Raw genomic sequence first — 19,551 nt, forward strand, 5'->3', positions numbered from 1 at the left:
GATGCGAAAATTCATTTTCAACCGACTTCAAAAAAAAGGAGGAGGGATCACGGATCTGTGTTTTTGCTTGTTATTTTTGTTTATTTTTTGTTTATTAGAACTCTGGAATAGTTTAAATTATAATATTTTTTTTTTATTTGAAAGCTGGTTAGTCAGCCATTTGTTTAGTTCTGACAATTGGAAGGCGGATGAATATTTTTCATTTTTTTGTTAACAAATGATTATAATTTAAATTTGATCACAAAGTTAGTTAAAAGAAATTTATGTTTCAAAAAACTTTAGTTTGTGCATGAAAGACCTTTGTTATGAAACTTTTACAAATTGAAGATTATTTACTCGACTGTGTATGATAAGGGTGAATTTCAACAAATGCCATTTTTCTTATCATATCGGTGAACTTTTTCATTTATATATATTTTTTATTTTTTTCATGTTTAATGTAATATTTAGGATACTAAATACTCCCTTATTGGTAACCATCAACGTATCTTTTAAGACTATGGAGAAAATTCAGTTTGAATTCTGGTTTCCACCGATGTGACAATCCGGCACCGATTATCTTTTCTGTACACCGATATGATAAATTTATTCACCGATGTGATATACATATACAGCGATATGATAATCTATCCACCTTTGAACATCAAAAAAGAAATAGTAGGCTTATACATTTTTGAAGGAGTGACTAAGAACTGAATACCTGAACTAAGGGTATTATTTTCTTAGAATAAAAAATAATGTTTTTTTTAATTATCATTGTGTTTATTTAAAAGAAGTATAAAAAACAAAAATTTCTTGTACGTTATTGTACAATACACATTTATTAATGTGGCGATCAAGCTAATTGTTTTGCCATGTGTAGGTACACTTAAAACATTGTGGCGTTCTAGGTTCAACAATACTAAGAATAGAAACTTTATATAAGAAAACTTTATATACCTAATTAATCAGCCTTTTAAGTTTAACCTTAATCATAACAACACTACAATAATCACAGCTTTAATTATCACTTAATTTAATATTTTTAAAATCTTTGTTCTCAGTGCGTAAGTATCATAGATTACATAGAGATCGCTTATATCTTACATCTAGCAAATAATCTTTACCCTTAAAAAAAAAACTTAAATTAAATCTGTCAGTATAATTTGGTTATTATGTTAATCAGCCTTTAAGTTCAACATAAATCACTACAGAACTTGAACCGTCTTCGTACTCCACTTTTATTAAATTGCACCATAATTAGACTTTTAAGTCATAGAAGACTATGTAGTATACCTATTGGTAACGCCAATATAATTAAAATAGTAAATGTAGAAATTAAACGTTTATTATTTGTGTGGTGTGTTCCTTCATCCTTCCCTACATACGAGCACAACCAATCATCGCGTGGTCACTAACCACGTGACACGTCCAGTAAGACGTGAACGCGACGTTCGTGTCGCTGCAGTCAGTCGGGTTCGCTCCGTTCCTTCGCGAGGTTCGGGACTCGGCCACCGCCGGAGAGCTTCCACGAGGCTCTCTAGATCATCAGGCATTGTGCTCTTGTAACACCACCGGGGTATCCCGTGCCCCGGCCCCTTGGTCGCGCTCACCGCCGCGTGTGTGTTTGTGTGGAGTGTGGGACTGGACGCCGTTCTTGCCCGCCGCGAGCTGGAGGACCCTGACCGCGTGGCGGCGCGTGTGTTCTGGACGCTACTCCCTCCGACGAGGTACGTGCCGTGTGTATCCTGTCTATCCCTCTTTGCTAACACCACGTAGATCTGAATACAGTCCACTTTCATATCGAGAATATATTTACGTATATTTTTATATTGGCGCGACCATTGAGTGGTACCTTCGACCCGGATAGTAACCATTGAGTGGTCACTTCGAGCAGGATAATACCTGATGATTCCACCGCCCTTATTAGGATACTCATTGTGTAGGACCTAATAAGCGATTAGTAGTATCTTCAATGCGAAATACTATTTAATATACCGCATATAATAGAACGACAATGCGTCTTCTACTATTCATATAAAATATATTTTAAACCCGCCCTTATTAGGATACTCATTGTAGGCCCTAATAAGCGATTTAATAGTACATTCATTGTGAAATAACTATAATATACCGCATAGATCGACATTGCGTCATCTATTATTTTTTGCTTAAAATATATTTTATTCCGCCCGTAACATTAAGTTACGCGTATATTATTATTAAAATAGTTAATTAAAACTATATTCATATTGTTTATCCGCAGTTATAACGCTAAAATCATTTATAAATCGAACATATTTCATCATATTTATTTATCCGCTACCCGCGCTCGAAATTTATAACGTTATCTAGGTCATTCCGCGATCCGCTGTTATAATCCGACCATATTGAAAATTCATACTCGGTTCATATTACGCTTGCGTCGCTGACCTACTTTATTTAGTCGTATTACTTGTTATTGTAACTTGCATTGTAACATTCTCAGTTTGAATATATACTTTTGTTAATAAAAATGCCGCCTAAGAAAATGACTAAGTTACCTGATAGTGACGCTTCGGATGTTAATGATTCGGAAGATATAAATGATTCGCAGTTATCCATGTTATTAGCTAAACGCGAAATTATATTCGAAATGGTGCAAAGAATTTATGATTTGTCTTTGAACGTTCATAACAACGCTGCGCTTATGGAAAGTTTCCTTGACGAGTCCGCGCAGGTAGAATCATTACGCGATGATTATAAACAGTGTTTAGACGAATACAATACTCGCTTATTATCATTAATTCCCGCCGCGAAACCTGATTATAAAAGCCTCGTTGCATTCGAGTCTTTATATAGCAGGATTAAAAGAATTAAATCGCAATATTCGCAACCAAGTCCGTCACACGGAGATATTAATAATTTGCATAAAAATAGGCCTAAATTACCGCCTATCGAATTAGTACCATTTTCGGGTGATATTCGCTCATTTCCGCTGTTTCTTTCGAATTTTGAATCAATTGTTCATAACAATCCCGGCCTTACAGATGCCGAGCGTTTATATTATTTACTAGGTAAATTAACGGGGAAGGCCACAACTGTTATAGCTGGTATAACCCCCTCCGCTGAAAATTATAATTTAATTTTACAAACTTTAAAAGATAAATATGATGATAAACGTATGTTGGTTTCCGCGTATTTAAATCAAATGTTTGATTTTAAACCTTTGCTTTCTCCGTCCGCAACAAACTTTGATTTATTTACTGATAACTTTATTAGCGCAGTGCGCGCCTTACAGAATATAAAGTTAGATAATATTACAGATTTAATGATTGTTCATATCGCGTTGAAGAAGTTAGATTCAGATACTGTTCGCGCTTTCGAGACTAAGTTTGGTAGTGAAATGCCTACTTTTGATAACTTAGTTCAATTTATTCAAACTCGTGCGAAGGTATTAGAACGCATTCATCCTTCCACAAATTCGGGAATAAATAAACCGCCTCGAAAGTATAATAATTATAACCGCAGTTCAAATAATACTTCTTCCGCACCGCCTAAGACGTATCAGTCTTACGTAACAACCGCTGATTCCGCTTATAGTTGTCTTTGTACAAATATTACGCATCAACATTTATTTAAATGTTCAAGTTTTCATAAAATGAGTCCGCAGGAACGTTTGAAATACGTAAAGGATAGAAACGCGTGTATAAATTGTCTCAGTATAAAACATCGAGTTTCTAGTTGTTCGTCGAATTTTAATTGTCGCATTTGTAAATTAAAACATCATACGATGTTACATTTGAAACGCGAATCTTCCATTCCCGCGCCTGCGTCTCACCCCCCGCCGCGCAGCACACCGCCGTTGCCTGCGCCGTCACAGCCGTCGGGCGAGTGCGTCCGCTCCGACATTGCGCTATGTACCGCTAGCTATACAGCTGATACTGATAACGCATTTCAATGCAACGCGCCCGCGAATAAACAACATACTATTTTATTATCAACCGCTGAAGTCGTATCTTATAATTGTAAAGGCGAACGGCTTGTTATTCGCGCGCTTTTAGATTCCGCTTCACAAAGTCACTTCATTACGAATGAATGTTGTGAACGTTTAGGTGTTAAACCGCAGAAAACCGAACGTACTATTATTAAGGGGTTCGGTGGTTCAGAAAAAATTATAAATAGTAATTCCGTAAATATAAAATTTTATTCGCGTCTTGACAACAACATATCTTTTAATATTTCACCGCTAGTTGTTGATCATGTTACGGATTTATTACCTACCGCTGTTATAGACACTTCTGCCTTATCGAATATTTCGCATTTACCGCTCGCAGATGAGAGTTTTGGTACGCCAAATAAAATCGATTTATTAATCGGTGCTTCTCTGTTCCCTCATCTGCTTCTCCCCGACGTAGTTCATGCATCTCGTGACTCGTCGGCGCCCGCTGCATTGCGCACGGTGTTAGGCTATGTAATAATGGGTTCAGTACCCACCATACCTAACATACATAAACCGCCCTTGACGTGTTGTCACGTTCAAGAGACCGCCGCTATTGACTCATTAGTCAGGCGTTTCTGGGAGCTCGAGGAGCTTCCTACCGCACCGCCCGTTCAACATCCCGATGATGTTGAATGTGAAGAATATCATAAATTAACTACAACCCGCGACCCCGTGAGTGGCAGATATATCGTTTCGCTTCCATTGAAGGATGATTTCTCCACTTTCGGTGACTCATTTAAATATTGCCCGCAAGCGTTTCATGTGCCTCGAAAGAAAGCTACAGGCTTCACCTAAATTAAGGTTGGCATATGATGACGTCATAAAAGATTATCTAACGAGAAATTATATTTCACCCGCGCCTCCGTATGATCCGCGTGACCCTACACCTATTTATATTATACCGCATCACGCTGTTCTGCGCGAGGATAAATCGTCGACTAAGCTGCGCATGGTTTTAGATGCTAGCATGCCAACTTCTGGAAGCCAGCGTTCGTTGAATGACCTTCTGCATGTTGGGCCGAATTTACAAGGCAATTTGTTTACAATAATTTTAGGTTTTCGTCTCCACGCGATTGCCATGACCGCCGATTGCCGCCAACAGTTTCTGCAGATATTCGTGCGTGAGTTTGATCGTCGTTTTCAATGTTTTTTATATCGTTTCAGCCCGCAGGATCCGCTGCTTCTTTATCAATTTAATCGAGTTTGCTTCGGCATCAAGTCTAGTCCTTATCATGCACTGCGCACGGTAAGACAGCTCGTAGAAGATGACGGCGCGAAATATCCGCTCGCGAGTGGCATTGCGTCTTCCTCGTTGTATATGGATGATATCGCCTTCTCTATTCCCACGGAATGTGAAGCAGTTTCCGCGTCGCAGCCGCTCATCGATTTGTTTAAGGGAGCTCAGTGGGATCTAGTTAAATGGAATAGTAATAGTAAAAATGTGTTAGATAATCTTCCCGCTTCGCACAAACTTTTACCCTCCGCGGTGGAGTTTGATAAGACCGTGCAACATAAATTATTTTGTCTGCATTGGTCTACTGTTCATGATTGTTTTTATTTTAAAATTACCGCTCCCGCCGATGTGATGTGCCCTAAGCACTCCATCTTGTCAATTACCGCCCGCCTGTGGGACATGATGGGCTTCGTTGCTCCCACAGACGTGTATAACATCCCATCAGATAATTTCTACCATGTTTCTGGTATTGAAAATCCCGCTGACATTCTTTCGCGTGGCATTACGCCACAAGATCTCGTACCGCACCCTCTGTGGTTCCACGGACCACAGTGGGCTCGTTCGGACCCATCTGATTGGCCTCTTAGGAGTCTCGATGGTGAGTCTATTGCAGACATTCCCGAACGAAAACTATTAGCGCACACTGTGTGCCCGCCTATAAAGCATTGCGCTTTATACGATACCGCCCTTCGCGTCTCGTCGCGTCGTGTATTTTATATTTATAGGTTCCTTATATTATTAACCCGCCGCGGTGTTATGATGACCGTAGAGGAACCTAATTTCGCTGAGAATAAAATTATCCCCGCCCTGCAAAATAAATATTTTGCAGAGGAGTATTATAATATACTCTTTTATAAATTTTATTCGCAGGCTCTCAACCGCTTGAGGCCTTTTATTCGCAACAGGCTTATCCTCATCGGACGTCTAAGCGATTCCGCCCTGGAATATGCGCATAAGCATCCAGTGATATTACCGCACAATGATCAAATAATTATCATGATCATTGATTATTATCATATTAAATATATGAACTTTATAACACATTTAATTCTTGTTATTTTAATTACCGCGCTTTTATTAGCTTTACCCGCACCTCAAGTCAAATCTGATCACGTCAGTTTGCTTGATAGGTTCTCGCTACTGGACAAGTTAGTTCAGTCGTTTTGGAAACGTTGGAGATTGGAATACTTACACGGTTTGCAGGTTAGGCAGAAATGGAATACGCCTTCGACACCTATTACTCCTGGAACGGTCGTGGTTGTAATAAATGATAATGCACCGCCCCTAACCTGGCCTTTAGCCGTCGTAGAGAAAGTACATCCTTCAAAGGACGACGTCGTGCGCGTCTGTACAGTTAGAACCGCCAAGGGAACTTACCTTCGCCCGGTCGTTCGTTTATGTCCGCTTCCAAGACAATAGTTATACCGCATTAGTATATTACCGCAGTTAGTTAAGTTTAATTTTAAGTTTTTGCACCGCTTTCGTTTATAATTTCTTAGTTATAATACCGCCGTGACTTTAGGAATTTTTTATACCCCGCTCGCTTTACGCGATCCTAGAGTCATAGAATTTGTTAGTTGTAATACCGCCGTGACTTTAGGAATTTATATACCCCGCTCGCATTACGCGATCCTAGAGTCATAGAATTTGTTAGTTATATTTCCGCCGTGACTTTTAGGATTTTTTATTATCCCGCTCGTATTTTGCGCTCCTAGAGCCATAGAACTTGTTATTTATATTACCGCCGTGGCTCTTAGGACTTTATTAACCCGCGCGCATTATGCGATCCTAGAGTCATAGTTTTTCGCTGTACCTTATGATTGGTTTTAAATGGTGACCCATTTAGGGCGGGTGGATATGGTAACGCCAATATAATTAAAATAGTAAATGTAGAAATTAAACGTTTATTATTTGTGTGGTGTGTTCCTTCATCCTTCCCTACATACGAGCACAACCAATCATCGCGTGGTCACTAACCACGTGACACGTCCAGTAAGACGTGAACGCGACGTTCGTGTCGCTGCAGTCAGTCGGGTTCGCTCCGTTCCTTCGCGAGGTTCGGGACTCGGCCACCGCCGGAGAGCTTCCACGAGGCTCTCTAGATCATCAGGCATTGTGCTCTTGTAACACCACCGGGGTATCCCGTGCCCCGGCCCCTTGGTCGCGCTCACCGCCGCGTGTGTGTTTGTGTGGAGTGTGGGACTGGACGCCGTTCTTGCCCGCCGCGAGCTGGAGGACCCTGACCGCGTGGCGGCGCGTGTGTTCTGGACGCTACTCCCTCCGACGAGGTACGTGCCGTGTGTATCCTGTCTATCCCTCTTTGCTAACACCACGTAGATCTGAATACAGTCCACTTTCATATCGAGAATATATTTACGTATATTTTTATATTGGCGCGACCACCTATAGTTAATCACAGCACTTAATTACGTACTTTTATAATTATTATCTGTTACAACAATTAAACCTCTTTTTTTCAATTAAAACTAAAAACAATAAAAATAAAAATTTTAAAAACAAATCAGCCCAGATCAAAATAAGTCATCATCAGTGTCACTGCAACCAAATATATAATTAAATCTCTGTTTGATGTCAGGAGTTGGTTTACGTGGCTCATTTTTTTCTTTTTTAAAGTTAATTTTAGATTTTATTCTAAATATTTCCTCATCGGTGTCACTGTCTTCCACGGTAGGACTTGAAAATCTATTAGATGCTTTTACCGTATCCTCTTTATTTACGAATTGAGTTGATTCCTCTAAACCAACTAAAATGTTCGTGTCAATTTTCTCTAAAAATGAACAGGCAGGAGTACTTTGATCAAGATCTACATAGTTCAATAGCAAATTTTCAGACATTTTTGTCGAAGAGGATGATCTGGGTGCCGCATTTTCCGAGATTTTTAATGTATTTGATGGTGTAAAATACTTTGAATGTGATGGCTGTGGGAACAAAATTAATTTGTCAGTTAACTTTACTGGTCGCATTTTAGTGATATCTATTTTGGATTTAGTTCTGGATTTTTTATTACTCGAAGTAGAAAGTTGAGGTTTAGACTTAATTTCGTGTTCGGTTGACAAATTGTGGAAGTCTAGATGTTTGCCATGTGGACATTTAACAACATATTTCATACATTCATCTTCTATACAAGAAAGTCGACGTAAAACTATACGATTTTTAGCTTCTTTAGTCCAAATGACTTGTTTGACTTGCAATGTTCCACGAAATGTGTTCAAATTTGTAGGGAGAAGCCAGTCCTTTTCTTCAACTTCATATTCTTCTACAGTACTAATTTTCACGCCTTGGACAGCAGATTTTAAATAGTTTACAAAAGAGTCTATTGTTAGATAAAAACTAAGACAGCGCCAATAGAGGGGATGACAAGACGTGGTGGCGGATTGCAAATAAAAGCGCTGGCGCGCTAATTCGCGGCACCATTCGTCGCGAGTCAATTGACATACTACAACTCTGCCCGTTTGTGAAGTCAACTGCCTAGTTATTTTCCTTTGTATAAGTTTTTTAACTGTTATGTTTAAAAAATTAGTGTGGAATTAGTGTAAAATTATTTTATAATTTTGTATTTTGTATTTCGTGTTCTTGGTTTTAAATTTAAATGGTATTAGTGTCAATAAAAGTTATTAACGAGTTTTGTAAATAATTGTAACGTTGTGTTTTTTATTTCATTCCCACTTCTGTTCCTAAATTCAGAAGTGGGATAGTGATTCTCACGCGTCCTTAACCGTTTGCTTTCCGAAAATGGCAGTTTGACTCTTCAAACGAATTAGTTTATAACACTTTTAAAATTACCCTCAATAATACTTAATCTCTAAACCTTTTATTCTGTTTCGTTTAAGTGAAACTAAAATAGTAGTTGTGTGGCTAAGTATATAACGCAAAATTTTGGTGAGTATATTCCAATCATTTGCTATCTAAGGAGAAGCGAGGTTCTTATCAATTTATAGCTTAAAGCAGCTTTGGTATAATTGAAGTATTTATTTAAACCCTTTGTGATTTGTGTTTTGTTAAAAAATAAATTACAGCATATGATTTCATTACGCTTATTTCATCTTTGTATAGTACGATACGTATTTTTTTTAATGTACCCGCAACTTTGTTCTTTTTTTATTAATACGTTAACGAAATATTAAGTGTGTGTTTTTTTTTTCCTTCATATTTAACTTTTATCGATTCCTTATATCAACATTTTCCTCCATTGTAAAAAAAAAAAAGAAATATTTACGTACGAGATGCCTAATAATAAGCACAAAGACCGAAGCCGTTCTAGGAATCGTAGTGCTACACCTCCTATACGCAGCCGACGACGATATAGTCCTTTCAACGATGCATTAACACAACAAATGCAAAAAATTTCAGATAGGATAAAGTCGTTAGAAGAACGTCACTCTTCTCCGTCGCGACGAGGGTCCAACACTGGCGGTGTGACAACAACGCCGCCGAGGTCACGGATCGTCGAGGCCGTCGCTGTGCATCCGGAGTCTGCGGCGCACTCAGGGTCGGCGGTCCCTTCTTCACCGGGACATTCCGGGAGCGCCACAGTCGGCTGCGATCGTAACGCTACTAATCGTATTGTTGATGCTATACGATCAATCAATACGACGGTGAGGTTGAGCCAATCTTATTACATTTCAAATTTTGATCCGAGTATAAACGATATAGAAACCTGGTGTGAGGAGGTCGATTGCGCTAAGGTTATAAATCAATGGAATGATAATGAGTGTCTATCTCGTATAGGTAATTGTTTAAAGGGAGATGCTAGGACATGGCTCAATGAATGGGTAACATCAGACCGTAGTTGGAGCAATTTTAAAAAAGAATTTAAACCTTTGTGTCCTAAGAAATCTGATATCGCGAATATTTTATATGACGTTATGAGTACCAATTCTGATAAATACCTAACGTATGCAGACTATGCTCGTCGCTCTCTTCTAAGGTTGCGTGTTGTTAGGGGGTTAAGTGACGAACTTATATCTGCAATAATAATACGAGGGATTACGGATCCGCAGATTCGCGCTGCAGCCATTAATGCAAAGCTAACGACAAATGAATTGGTTGAATTCTTTTCAATTTACGTTAAATCCAATTCCTCCTCAAACAGACATTTTGATCACAGGTCGCGCTATGATCGTTCTTTAAAATCTGAACATGTAGTAAATAATCGTAAACGACGATTTAACGAACAGAAATGTTTCTTGTGCGGTCAACATGGTCATACACAATCAAATTGTTCTAAAAAAGCTAAGTCGATTCTTTCTAATCAAAGTAATGACCATAAATATTTTTCTATTAATAATTCGAATAAATCTGTATTGTGTGATTTCTGCAAAAAGCCCGGCCATAAAACTGAGGCGTGTTTTGCAAAATTAAAGTCGGGAGGCACGTAATACAAACAATGTTAATTTTTGCGAAGAAAACCCGGACAGTAAGAATAAAGATTGTTGTAGCTGTCATCCAGGGAATCCCAGTCGATGTCTTAATCGATAGCGGCTCTAGTATATCATTATTTTCCTTATCGTTATTAAAGCATTTGAAATGTGTGCGAATGCCTGCATTTAGGATCTTGCGTGGTATTGGTGGGCAGGAAATTGAATCGACTTATTTTGTCACTTTACCAATAGAGTTTAATGAAATTACTTTAGAAGTAGATTTACACGTAGTTAGTTCAAAATTGATGAATACACCAATCATCATTGGCACCGATATATTAAATCGCGAAGCCCTAGTTTACGTCGATGATGTCCTCATTATGAGCGGTACGGTTGAGGAGGGTTTGTCGATTTTACGTAGAGTTCTTAAAACTCTTACAAGCGCGGAGTTTTCCATAAATTTAAAGAAATGCTCTTTTCTATCTACTTAAATCGAATATTTGGGACGTACGATTAGTCAGGGTCAGGTACGACCGAGTGGTCAAAAGATTAAAGCTTTGGTCGAAGCACCGATTCCAAAGACCGTTAAACAAACCAGACAGTTCAAGTTATTTTCGACGTTACATAGCTGGCTTTGCTATAAAGGCTGTGCCTATTACAAAGTTGACGAAAAAAGGGGTACCTTTTATTTGGAGTAGTGAACAAGAAGAAGCACGCCAAGTAATTATTTCTCATCTTACCAGTGAACCTGTGTTAGCTATGTATGATCCGGCTTTACCTATTGAAGTTCATATAGATGCCAGCTGTATAGGATATGATGCAGTGCTTCTTCAGGTTCATGAAAAGGGGCATAAGCGGGTGGTGAGTTACTTCAGTAAACAAACTCAAGGTGCTGAGCCAAGGTATCATTCCTATGAGCTGGAAACTTTAGCCGTTGTAAAGGCCTTGCAAAATTATAGACATAGTGTCTGGTTGGTGTTATTATTTGTAAAAAAAAACATACATTGACCATTGTTTGATATGTATAACACATAAAAACGCACATTTTTCCAAATACTGTCTTTTGTAATTTGTATCCTATGTTTGGTCAAGATTCCACTGAATTAAAAATATTTTTTTATAATATCTCTTTGTTTGGGACCCCTAAAATTATTTGTGGCAGATCGGGGTCGAATGTTTCAGAGTTCAGAAATAACGAAACTTTTTACTGACTTGGGCATTGACATGCATCTCATAACACCAGAGATGCATAATTCAAACGGGCAGGTTGAACGTTATTGTCGAACCTTACTCAACATGGTTCGTATAGAATGCAATCACCGACAAAATGATTGGTCTGATGTCATATGGCGACTACAGCTGGTTCTGAACATCACAAAACAGAAAACTACAAGCTTTTCACCTCTGAATCTATTGGTGGGTATTGAAGCTGCGACACCTGTTTTACGTAACCTCATTCGTGACATCGCACTAGAAGGCTCTCGTCCCAATCGCGACGCATTACGAGAAATGCGTAGACAACGTGTCTCTGAGCGCTTAAAAAATAATCAACGTCGGCAAGACGAAACTGTAAATGCAAGCCGAAAGGCACCACGGTTATTTGAAATTAATTCTTTGGTTTTTGTTATAAAACAGGCTCAAGCAACTGGCAAACTCGACTCTGGTATGCGCGGTCCATATCGCGTGGTCAAAGCGCTTCCCCACGGTCGATACGAGCTGCAGTTACTGGCGGGCTCTTATGGAAAATCGACGCAGGCTGCGGCAGAATTCATGGTGCCGTGGCGTGGGAGTGGACTCCTGAGACATGTGCTGCGTTTTTTGAGGGTGAGCTGATCCCTAATTTGTGATAAGCGAACGACGTGCCTATGTCACAAATTATAGTTTTCCCATGATAAGCTAACGTCGTGCCTATGTCATGTGGTTGTTTTATTTTCTATGTGTAACGTATAGTATGCTAACGTCGTGCCTATTCTATACAATTGTCTTGGACTCATGATAAGCTAACGTCGTGCCTATGTCATGTGGTTGTTTTATTTTCTATGTGTAACGTATAGTATGCTAACGTCGTGCCTATGCTATACAATTGTCTTGGACTCATGATAAGCTAACGTCGTGCCTATGTCATGTAGTTGTTTTATTTTTAACGTATAATATGCTAACGTCGTGCCTATGCTATACAATTGTCTTGGACTCATGATAAGCTAACGTCGTGCCTATGTCATGTGGTTGTTTTATTTTCTATGTGTAACGTATAGTATGCTAACGTCGTGCCTATGCTATACAATTGTCTTGGACTCATGATAAGCTAACGTCGTGCCTATGTCATGTAGTTGTTTTATTTTTAACGTATAATATGCTAACGTCGTGCCTATGTTATACATTTGTCTTGGACTCATGATAAGCTAACGTCGTGCCTATGTCATGTGGTTGTTTTATTTTATATGCGTAACGTATAATATGCTAACGTCGTGCCTATGTTATACATTTGTCTTGGACTCATGATATGCTAACGTCGTGCCTATGTCATGTGGTCGTTTTATTTTATATGTGTAAAGTATAATACGCGAACGTCGTGCCTATGTTATGCTGTCATTGGTGTCAGAGATAGCGAACGTAGTGCTTCCTCTCTATGTATTGCGCTTACCTGCTATAAGGGGAGTGTAATGTTTATTAGTTGCTAATATTTTATCATTAACCCTTCCCAGATGCTGCCAGTATTGAAGATGAGGAGTCCACAAATGACCGAGTCGTTGTTGATGAACCTGTACCAGGCACTTCTAGAGGAGCCTGTACTTCTCCGCATAAAACAAAGGAGAACGGGGACGTCCTCCAGTCAGGAGAGGCCGTGTTAGATAAAAACTAAGACAGCGCCAATAGAGGGGATGACAAGACGTGGTGGCGGATTGCAAATAAAAGCGCTGGCGCGCTAATTCGCGGCACCATTCGTCGCGAGTCAATTGACATACTACAACTCTGCCCGTTTGTGAAGTCAACTGCCTAGTTATTTTCCTTTGTATAAGTTTTTTAACTGTTATGTTTAAAAAATTAGTGTGGAATTAGTGTAAAATTATTTTATAATTTTGTATTTTGTATTTCGTGTTCTTGGTTTTAAATTTAAATGGTATTAGTGTCAATAAAAGTTATTAACGAGTTTTGTAAATAATTGTAACGTTGTGTTTTTTATTTCATTCCCACTTCTGTTCCTAAATCTATATTATTCATATCACCATCGTGTGCAACAAATCGATCCGCCGTTCGCTTCAGTAGCCCACCTACTCCATCTGGCGCACCTTTTCCATGACCACATTCACTATAGTTCCATATTATGTTAGTCAGAGAAGAGCAGTAAATACTGAGTTGGGACATAATATAAAAAATTTTCTTATTCCGATACTGGCCTGATGGAGAATCAGAAATAATAATAAGATTCTGAACAATTGGAGCTTCCTGTTTAATTTCTTCTAATATTGGAACAAGGTGAGCCCAAACGGCGGCAGCATCATGGCGCAGTGAAGAACTAATAGTGCAGAAACATTGAGTTGTTATATTCTCTTCCTTATTTTTATAGTAAATTACAGCAGTGTGTAATGTGAATTGTTGACGACTGCCACCAAAGTGCATAGATTGTATTTCGGACCCGTACTTGGAGCTATAGTTCTCACTAAAGTCAATGTGAACGACACAATCCTTTTCAGTCATGTTTTGTTTGTAGTGCTTAAAAGCTTGACTTTGATTTCGTATATTACTACAATGTGTTAAGAACGGTTTCAGATTGTTTTCAAATATTTTGATTAGTTGTAATGGTTTAACGGTTATTTTTACTTTTTCTACATTAACGGCTATTTTATCGACTCCATTTTTTTTGTAATTCTTTTTTATCTTCTTCCAATTCCAATAAATAACATCTTTGGAGTTATCAAATTCTTGATAATTTAAATGACGATTCTTACAGACAGGACATGTTCTTTGCAGGCATTCTACCTTAAAAATATCACAGCAAATACTACTTAGAATTTCAGTCGTGGTGTTTTCTTTTATGATACGATTTCTTTTTAAAGATGATATAACAAGATCCATGTTCTCATGTTTCTCACATAGGCATGTATTTCTCAAGTTTAATTTTGGCTGCGTGACCCAAAACGGCCTCATTCTTGTAAAAGTGACGTAACTGATTGGAGGGTAGCCCGAAGTCAAATACTTTTTGTGTAAATTTTTAATTGTGTCTTTCATCAGCCTTTTCTGTTTTTTTACTCCATTTTGTGTGACAGTATCCTTTTTACCTGGGCAAAGATTTGAATTTTCATCATCCTCAAAAAACTGAACAACAATCTTACGGATACGTTTTTGCAGGTCTATATTTTTTGGCTTCGTTGGGATTCGTCTCACTTCTAAATTACTCTGTTTTAATTTCTTAAATTCTTGATGTAGTCTCATGTATCTCTTTTTGTACATTAGTTTCTCTTTATTAGCCTTTGCCAATTGTTTTCTTAAATCGTGTATTTGCTGAGTTTTAACGTTTTGATATTTACGAAATTTCATTTTAATGTCTTGTTTGAATTTAACAGTATTAAAGGATGTGTCTAAGTTAGGACTATTTGGGCGTAATGTTGATTCTTCTGAATTTATAGAACTAATACTTGGCGTTCGTAAAGGAGATGCTATTGATAAATCTAGGGGACTGCTTGTACGTAAATAGTGGGAACTACTCGCTACTATGGCATCAATACGCAAATTAGGACTATTACATCGAACATTCTGTCGCAATAGCCGTGGGCTATGAGGTCCTATTAGTTCTTGAGAAATACCGGGCTCATTATCTTGATTTTTCGGTAGCGATTCTGCGTCATTGGTCTCTGAAACACTTGTTGGGTTGTTGCGGGCACCATTTGCCTTATTTTTTTTCCGCTGATAATATGCACGGGCACTGATTCGGTTTTTCTTTTGTGCATTGCGACGTGCATGTGCAGTCATTTGGCTTCGGGTTAGGATAAGTCCAGCTGCCTTTCTTTTAGCTAAGCGTTCTCTGTCTTTTCTTAAATGCTGCTCGTTTAACACAGGATCACTTTTGATTTTAGCTTTTCTTATTCTTTCCATCAACCTCTTTCTCTCTTTTTTCTCCTCCTCGTTTAGTTTTGATTTCAGCATTCTTAAACAAAATTAATCTTAAACAAAATTACTCGAACGAATTGTGTGCGGCACGAGCTGCACACAAGTTAATATTTATGAAAGTTAAAAAATATAATATGTGTATATGTATGTATATAATGTATGGTTGTAGGTATGCTCCATTGTTTTTTTGTTTACTTTAATGAAATGACACTATGTCTACCAATATGATAAAATTACACCGAGGTGATAATATGATCTACCGATGTGATAAAACAATCCACCGATGTGACAAAACTATGCGTCGATCATGAATCAAAACACCGATATGATATTTAAGACACCGATTGATTTTTCTTATCACATCGGTGTAAATTATCACATCGGTGGTAAAAAAGACCACCGATTACAGCGATATGAGAACAGCGACGTGAGAAATTATCGACTTTTTTGAAAATTATGAAAAATGTATAATATTTAGGCTAAATTCAAGTACCTATAATGATGCTAATTTACTTACTATGTCTGTTAGAACCAAACAATCGTAATAAAACTTCACATTACACTAGAAAAATGCAACCACCGATAATATAAAATAATTGCTTGGAAGTAACTGAAATGTCGTACTTACGTAATTGGCGGGAATATGCAGCGATTTGACACACGTCCGTCCTGACTGCGCACTAGCACACACTAACGAGGGAAATAAAATTGGGGTGGGGACACTGTCGGACTCATCGATGCAAAGTTAGGTTTAAATTACTTTTGTGCAGCGATATGACAAAATTTTGCGAGACAAGTACATTTATGCCTCTCAGTAATAAATATTATGAATTACGTAATAAAATATGCTACATATTAATAATAAAACTAATATTCTATGAAATAGAATAAGTTCTATTCTTAAGTTACTTATTTTTATAACGATATAAGCGTTTTTGCTTGTAAAAAAAGTAGAGGGACAGCACCGATGTGACAAAAATAGAGGTTTATGTATTTATTTCTACCTTTGTAAATAGACTTAGACAAATAATATTTTATGCCACAACCCAATAAATACCTAATGAATACAAAAAAAAATAGTACAGAACAATATTCCTTTTTTCAAATACTAATTTCAATGAAGACAAAAAAAAAAGTCGTTTGGGAAATTCACCCATAAATTAATTTTTAATGACGAAGTTTCCCGTTTCTCTATTAGGTAATGAAATTAAATGATAAACATTTGCTAAGTGATGACGATGGTGTGATAAGTGGTCTGTATAGAATAGATGACCTATTTGACTGATTTTATTAGTTTTTATGTAGGTAAGTTAGATAATATTTTTTTATCGTTTTAGTTTTACGAAAATGAAAATTATTATTAAAGTTCATATTATATTGATTGAGACATTCGATTATTTCTGATTAGTGCTTATCTACTAAAAGCAGAACTACAATTACTATACTGCTTTAACAAAATATAAGTATTAATTATTTATACAGTTCAGTTTTTACTCAGATTAAATATTATAATAAATATTTTTGTAATATAAATGATAGGTATTTCAATTACACGGTAAGTAAATTATTACACCTAAAGTCAGTACTTATTTTCAATAAAGACGTGATTCCAAACTGTAATGGGATTCAATGTAGGTATCAATTTTCATTTCGAATTTGCACAAAACATTTTAACCTGCAAAATAGATTTTGTAATACTTAAGTAATATTATATAATACCTATTGCATTTTCATTGCACCTACCTACAACTACGTACTAACTACAAAATATCCCAAATACGAAATATTATATCTAAAGGATATAATTATAAAAATAAAAACGTTAATATTTTCTATTAACTCACCTTCCCTGCACTTTCTGTAATTCGACGTTGTGATGTGCCAAAAACTTTTCATTGACTTTATCGAGAGCGAGGTCCACGGCCGGACCACAACGTTCTAAATCAAAAGGGGAATCTAATCTAGACGCCATCAAAACCCCTACTTTGTAAACAGTCCGCTCCGAAAACGACTTTTTCAAAAGAAAAACTAACAAAACCAAGCGTGATAATTTAATAAAATACATTTTCAAGCTTATTTTGTTGCGAAAATATTCAAACTGAGAACGCGGGAAATTGGATGTAGATTAAAAATAATTTATTTTTAAAAATGGAACATGGTCTATGTGTATTTTCTTTATGTTTGGTTTAGCAAAAAGTTTCGCTTTCACGTAGTTTTGTTAAAGCCAGGAAAGCGTGCGTCTTCCCGCGACGTGACGGGAAACTGAAACTGTGAAAGCGTGGATACAGTGGATGCCTACAGTATTGTATGGGGTGATAAGACGAAGAGTGACGCAACAAGTCACGATTCCCGCCATTCTCCTCCATTAACCCTTGATGAGAGATCGTCAAGTTAATGCGCTCGGACCCATTAAGTTAAATTCATTTTCAAAACAGTTTTTGTTTGTATAGGATTGTAAAAGTTTGTGATGAGGGCACCGTAAATTATACAAAAGAGAACGATTCACTTTGCGTAAATTAATTAAAACTTGACAAAATAGATAAAGCTTCCAGAGCTTTTTCGGTGCATTTTGCATACTATGTAGGTACCTCCCTATATAAATTATGCAAACATTAAGAAAACGATGCAGAAATTTTTTAAAAGATTTGTTGCAGGTAAATATTCATTGTGTAAGTACCTATATTAATGTAGATAATTAAAAAAAAAGAAATAACCCTCTTACATGTTTACTCTCGGTGTTTACTGAATAAAAAACTTTATATTAAAAAATATGAACATTTTCTTAGTAGTGTGTTTGTATTATTTTTATAGAAGCTTCCGGGTAAATATTATTATTTTACTTATTTCAAATTGAATTAATTAAGTAACAACACGTGCTGTTGAGCATGCAAAATCAAAATCCGAGGTAATATAAATATTTCTATTCGCGGAAACAGGGTAGTTCAATTTTGATTTTAATATAGAGTATTGGAAAATTTAATTCTGACTTGCGGATGTGGCCTATTCCAGGAATAGGTAATATGTATTTAATTTTGAACGTCACTATGAGTACTCGAAGAAAGTTTAAATGATGAAATGCTGATTTTTCAAGACTTTAACAGGATGTGTAGTATGTAGACGGTAAGTTTAAGAATATAAGAATACTACGCTAGTTACATACTTATAAAGGAGTAAATATATTTACAACCTCAGATAAATATATTAAATAAATATATTTGCAGCCTCCAGATCGAAAACTGGCAAGAGATGGCGCAAGATAGAGTCAAATGGAGGCTCTTAATGTCGGAGGCCAAGACTCACTTTGGGTCCCTGCGCCACTCTAGTAAGTAAGTAAGTAACTGCTTCTTTAATTGTAGTTACTTAAAGTAAACATAGGTACGTAGATATATTTAATATGACTTATGAATAGCTCTTTTATTATCCTACTAATAGTTATCGGTTATAATCGTAAATTTACAACTGGCGAACATTTGCGTACCCACAGCGTACCTAATCCATTATGAGTTTATGATTATAAACAACGCAACGTGATTTCATATAACATCGTTAATTACCTACTAAGATAAATAATAAGATACCTACTACATATTTATTAGGTACCTAATTAAATAATTTTAGCCAACTGTCATTGTAAGAGTCATTTTATACATATACTAGGTATGTTTAAAAGCTCTTCAAGCTTTGTCTGTTTTGTTATCTACAAAATATATTCAATAGTGAGTTATAGTTATAATATAGGATACGGAGAACTAAGTATTTGATAGGTACTGATCATTTTCTATAAGATGTTTGCATATTAGGTTCCAATGGAAAAAAAAAGATCACACGGCTTTAAATTAATATACAGATTCCTCCAGTAATTTTCT

General features: G+C 36.9%; 3 protein-coding genes across 3 annotated transcripts in view; 1 reads left to right on the forward strand and 2 right to left on the reverse strand.

The window, feature by feature from the left end:
• The window catches only part of LOC149481832 (atrial natriuretic peptide receptor 1), a 49,128-nt gene that overhangs the window by 27,374 nt on the left and 2,203 nt on the right, over nt 1-19,551 (reverse strand). Inside the window, exon 2 of the mRNA XM_089705287.1 lies at nt 17,530-17,713. Within this exon, the coding sequence (XP_089561413.1) occupies nt 17,530-17,713 (184 nt within the window). The remainder of the gene's footprint in view (nt 1-17,529; nt 17,714-19,551) is intronic.
• On the reverse strand, nt 7,616-16,828 carry LOC149481833 (uncharacterized). The gene is made up of 3 exons (XM_089705288.1): nt 13,772-16,828; nt 9,596-9,753; nt 7,616-8,696 (listed from the first exon to the last, which is right to left on the reverse strand). Exons 1-3 carry the CDS (start codon nt 15,719-15,721, stop codon nt 7,727-7,729), a joined length of 3,078 nt encoding a protein of 1,025 aa, XP_089561414.1. The 5' UTR covers nt 15,722-16,828; the 3' UTR covers nt 7,616-7,726.
• On the forward strand, nt 8,554-13,745 carry LOC149481834 (uncharacterized). Its single transcript, XM_089704716.1, has 3 exons — nt 8,554-9,811; nt 12,212-12,400; nt 13,282-13,745. Exons 1-3 carry the CDS (start codon nt 9,440-9,442, stop codon nt 13,426-13,428), a joined length of 708 nt encoding a protein of 235 aa, XP_089560842.1. The 5' UTR covers nt 8,554-9,439; the 3' UTR covers nt 13,429-13,745.

Source organism: Colias philodice, chromosome 16, assembly GCF_061535455.1.
Source record: "Colias philodice isolate Cphi_HAF_F1 chromosome 16, ilColPhil1 Martin Lab GWU primary, whole genome shotgun sequence".
Classification (NCBI taxonomy): Eukaryota; Metazoa; Arthropoda; class Insecta; order Lepidoptera; family Pieridae; genus Colias; species Colias philodice.

What these genes read in the sequence shown, in the direction of transcription:
- LOC149481834 (XM_089704716.1), top strand. Translation starts at nt 9,440, where the DNA reads ATGCCTAATAATAAGCACAAAGACCGAAGCCGTTCTAGGAATCGTAGT. An exon ending in TACGATCAATCAATACGACG is followed by an intron (nt 9,812 to 12,211) that starts GTGAGGTTGAGC and finishes GTTATAAAACAG; the next exon opens with GCTCAAGCAACTGGCAAACT. An exon ending in ATGTGCTGCGTTTTTTGAGG is followed by an intron (nt 12,401 to 13,281) that starts GTGAGCTGATCC and finishes AACCCTTCCCAG; the next exon opens with ATGCTGCCAGTATTGAAGAT.
- LOC149481833 (XM_089705288.1), bottom strand. Translation starts at nt 15,721, where the DNA reads ATGCTGAAATCAAAACTAAACGAGGAGGAGAAAAAAGAGAGAAAGAGG. An exon ending in ATATAGATTTAGGAACAGAA is followed by an intron (nt 9,754 to 13,771) that starts GTGGGAATGAAA and finishes TTACGATCGCAG; the next exon opens with CCGACTGTGGCGCTCCCGGA. An exon ending in CCTCGTCGCGACGGAGAAGA is followed by an intron (nt 8,697 to 9,595) that starts GTGACGTTCTTC and finishes ACTTATACAAAG; the next exon opens with GAAAATAACTAGGCAGTTGA.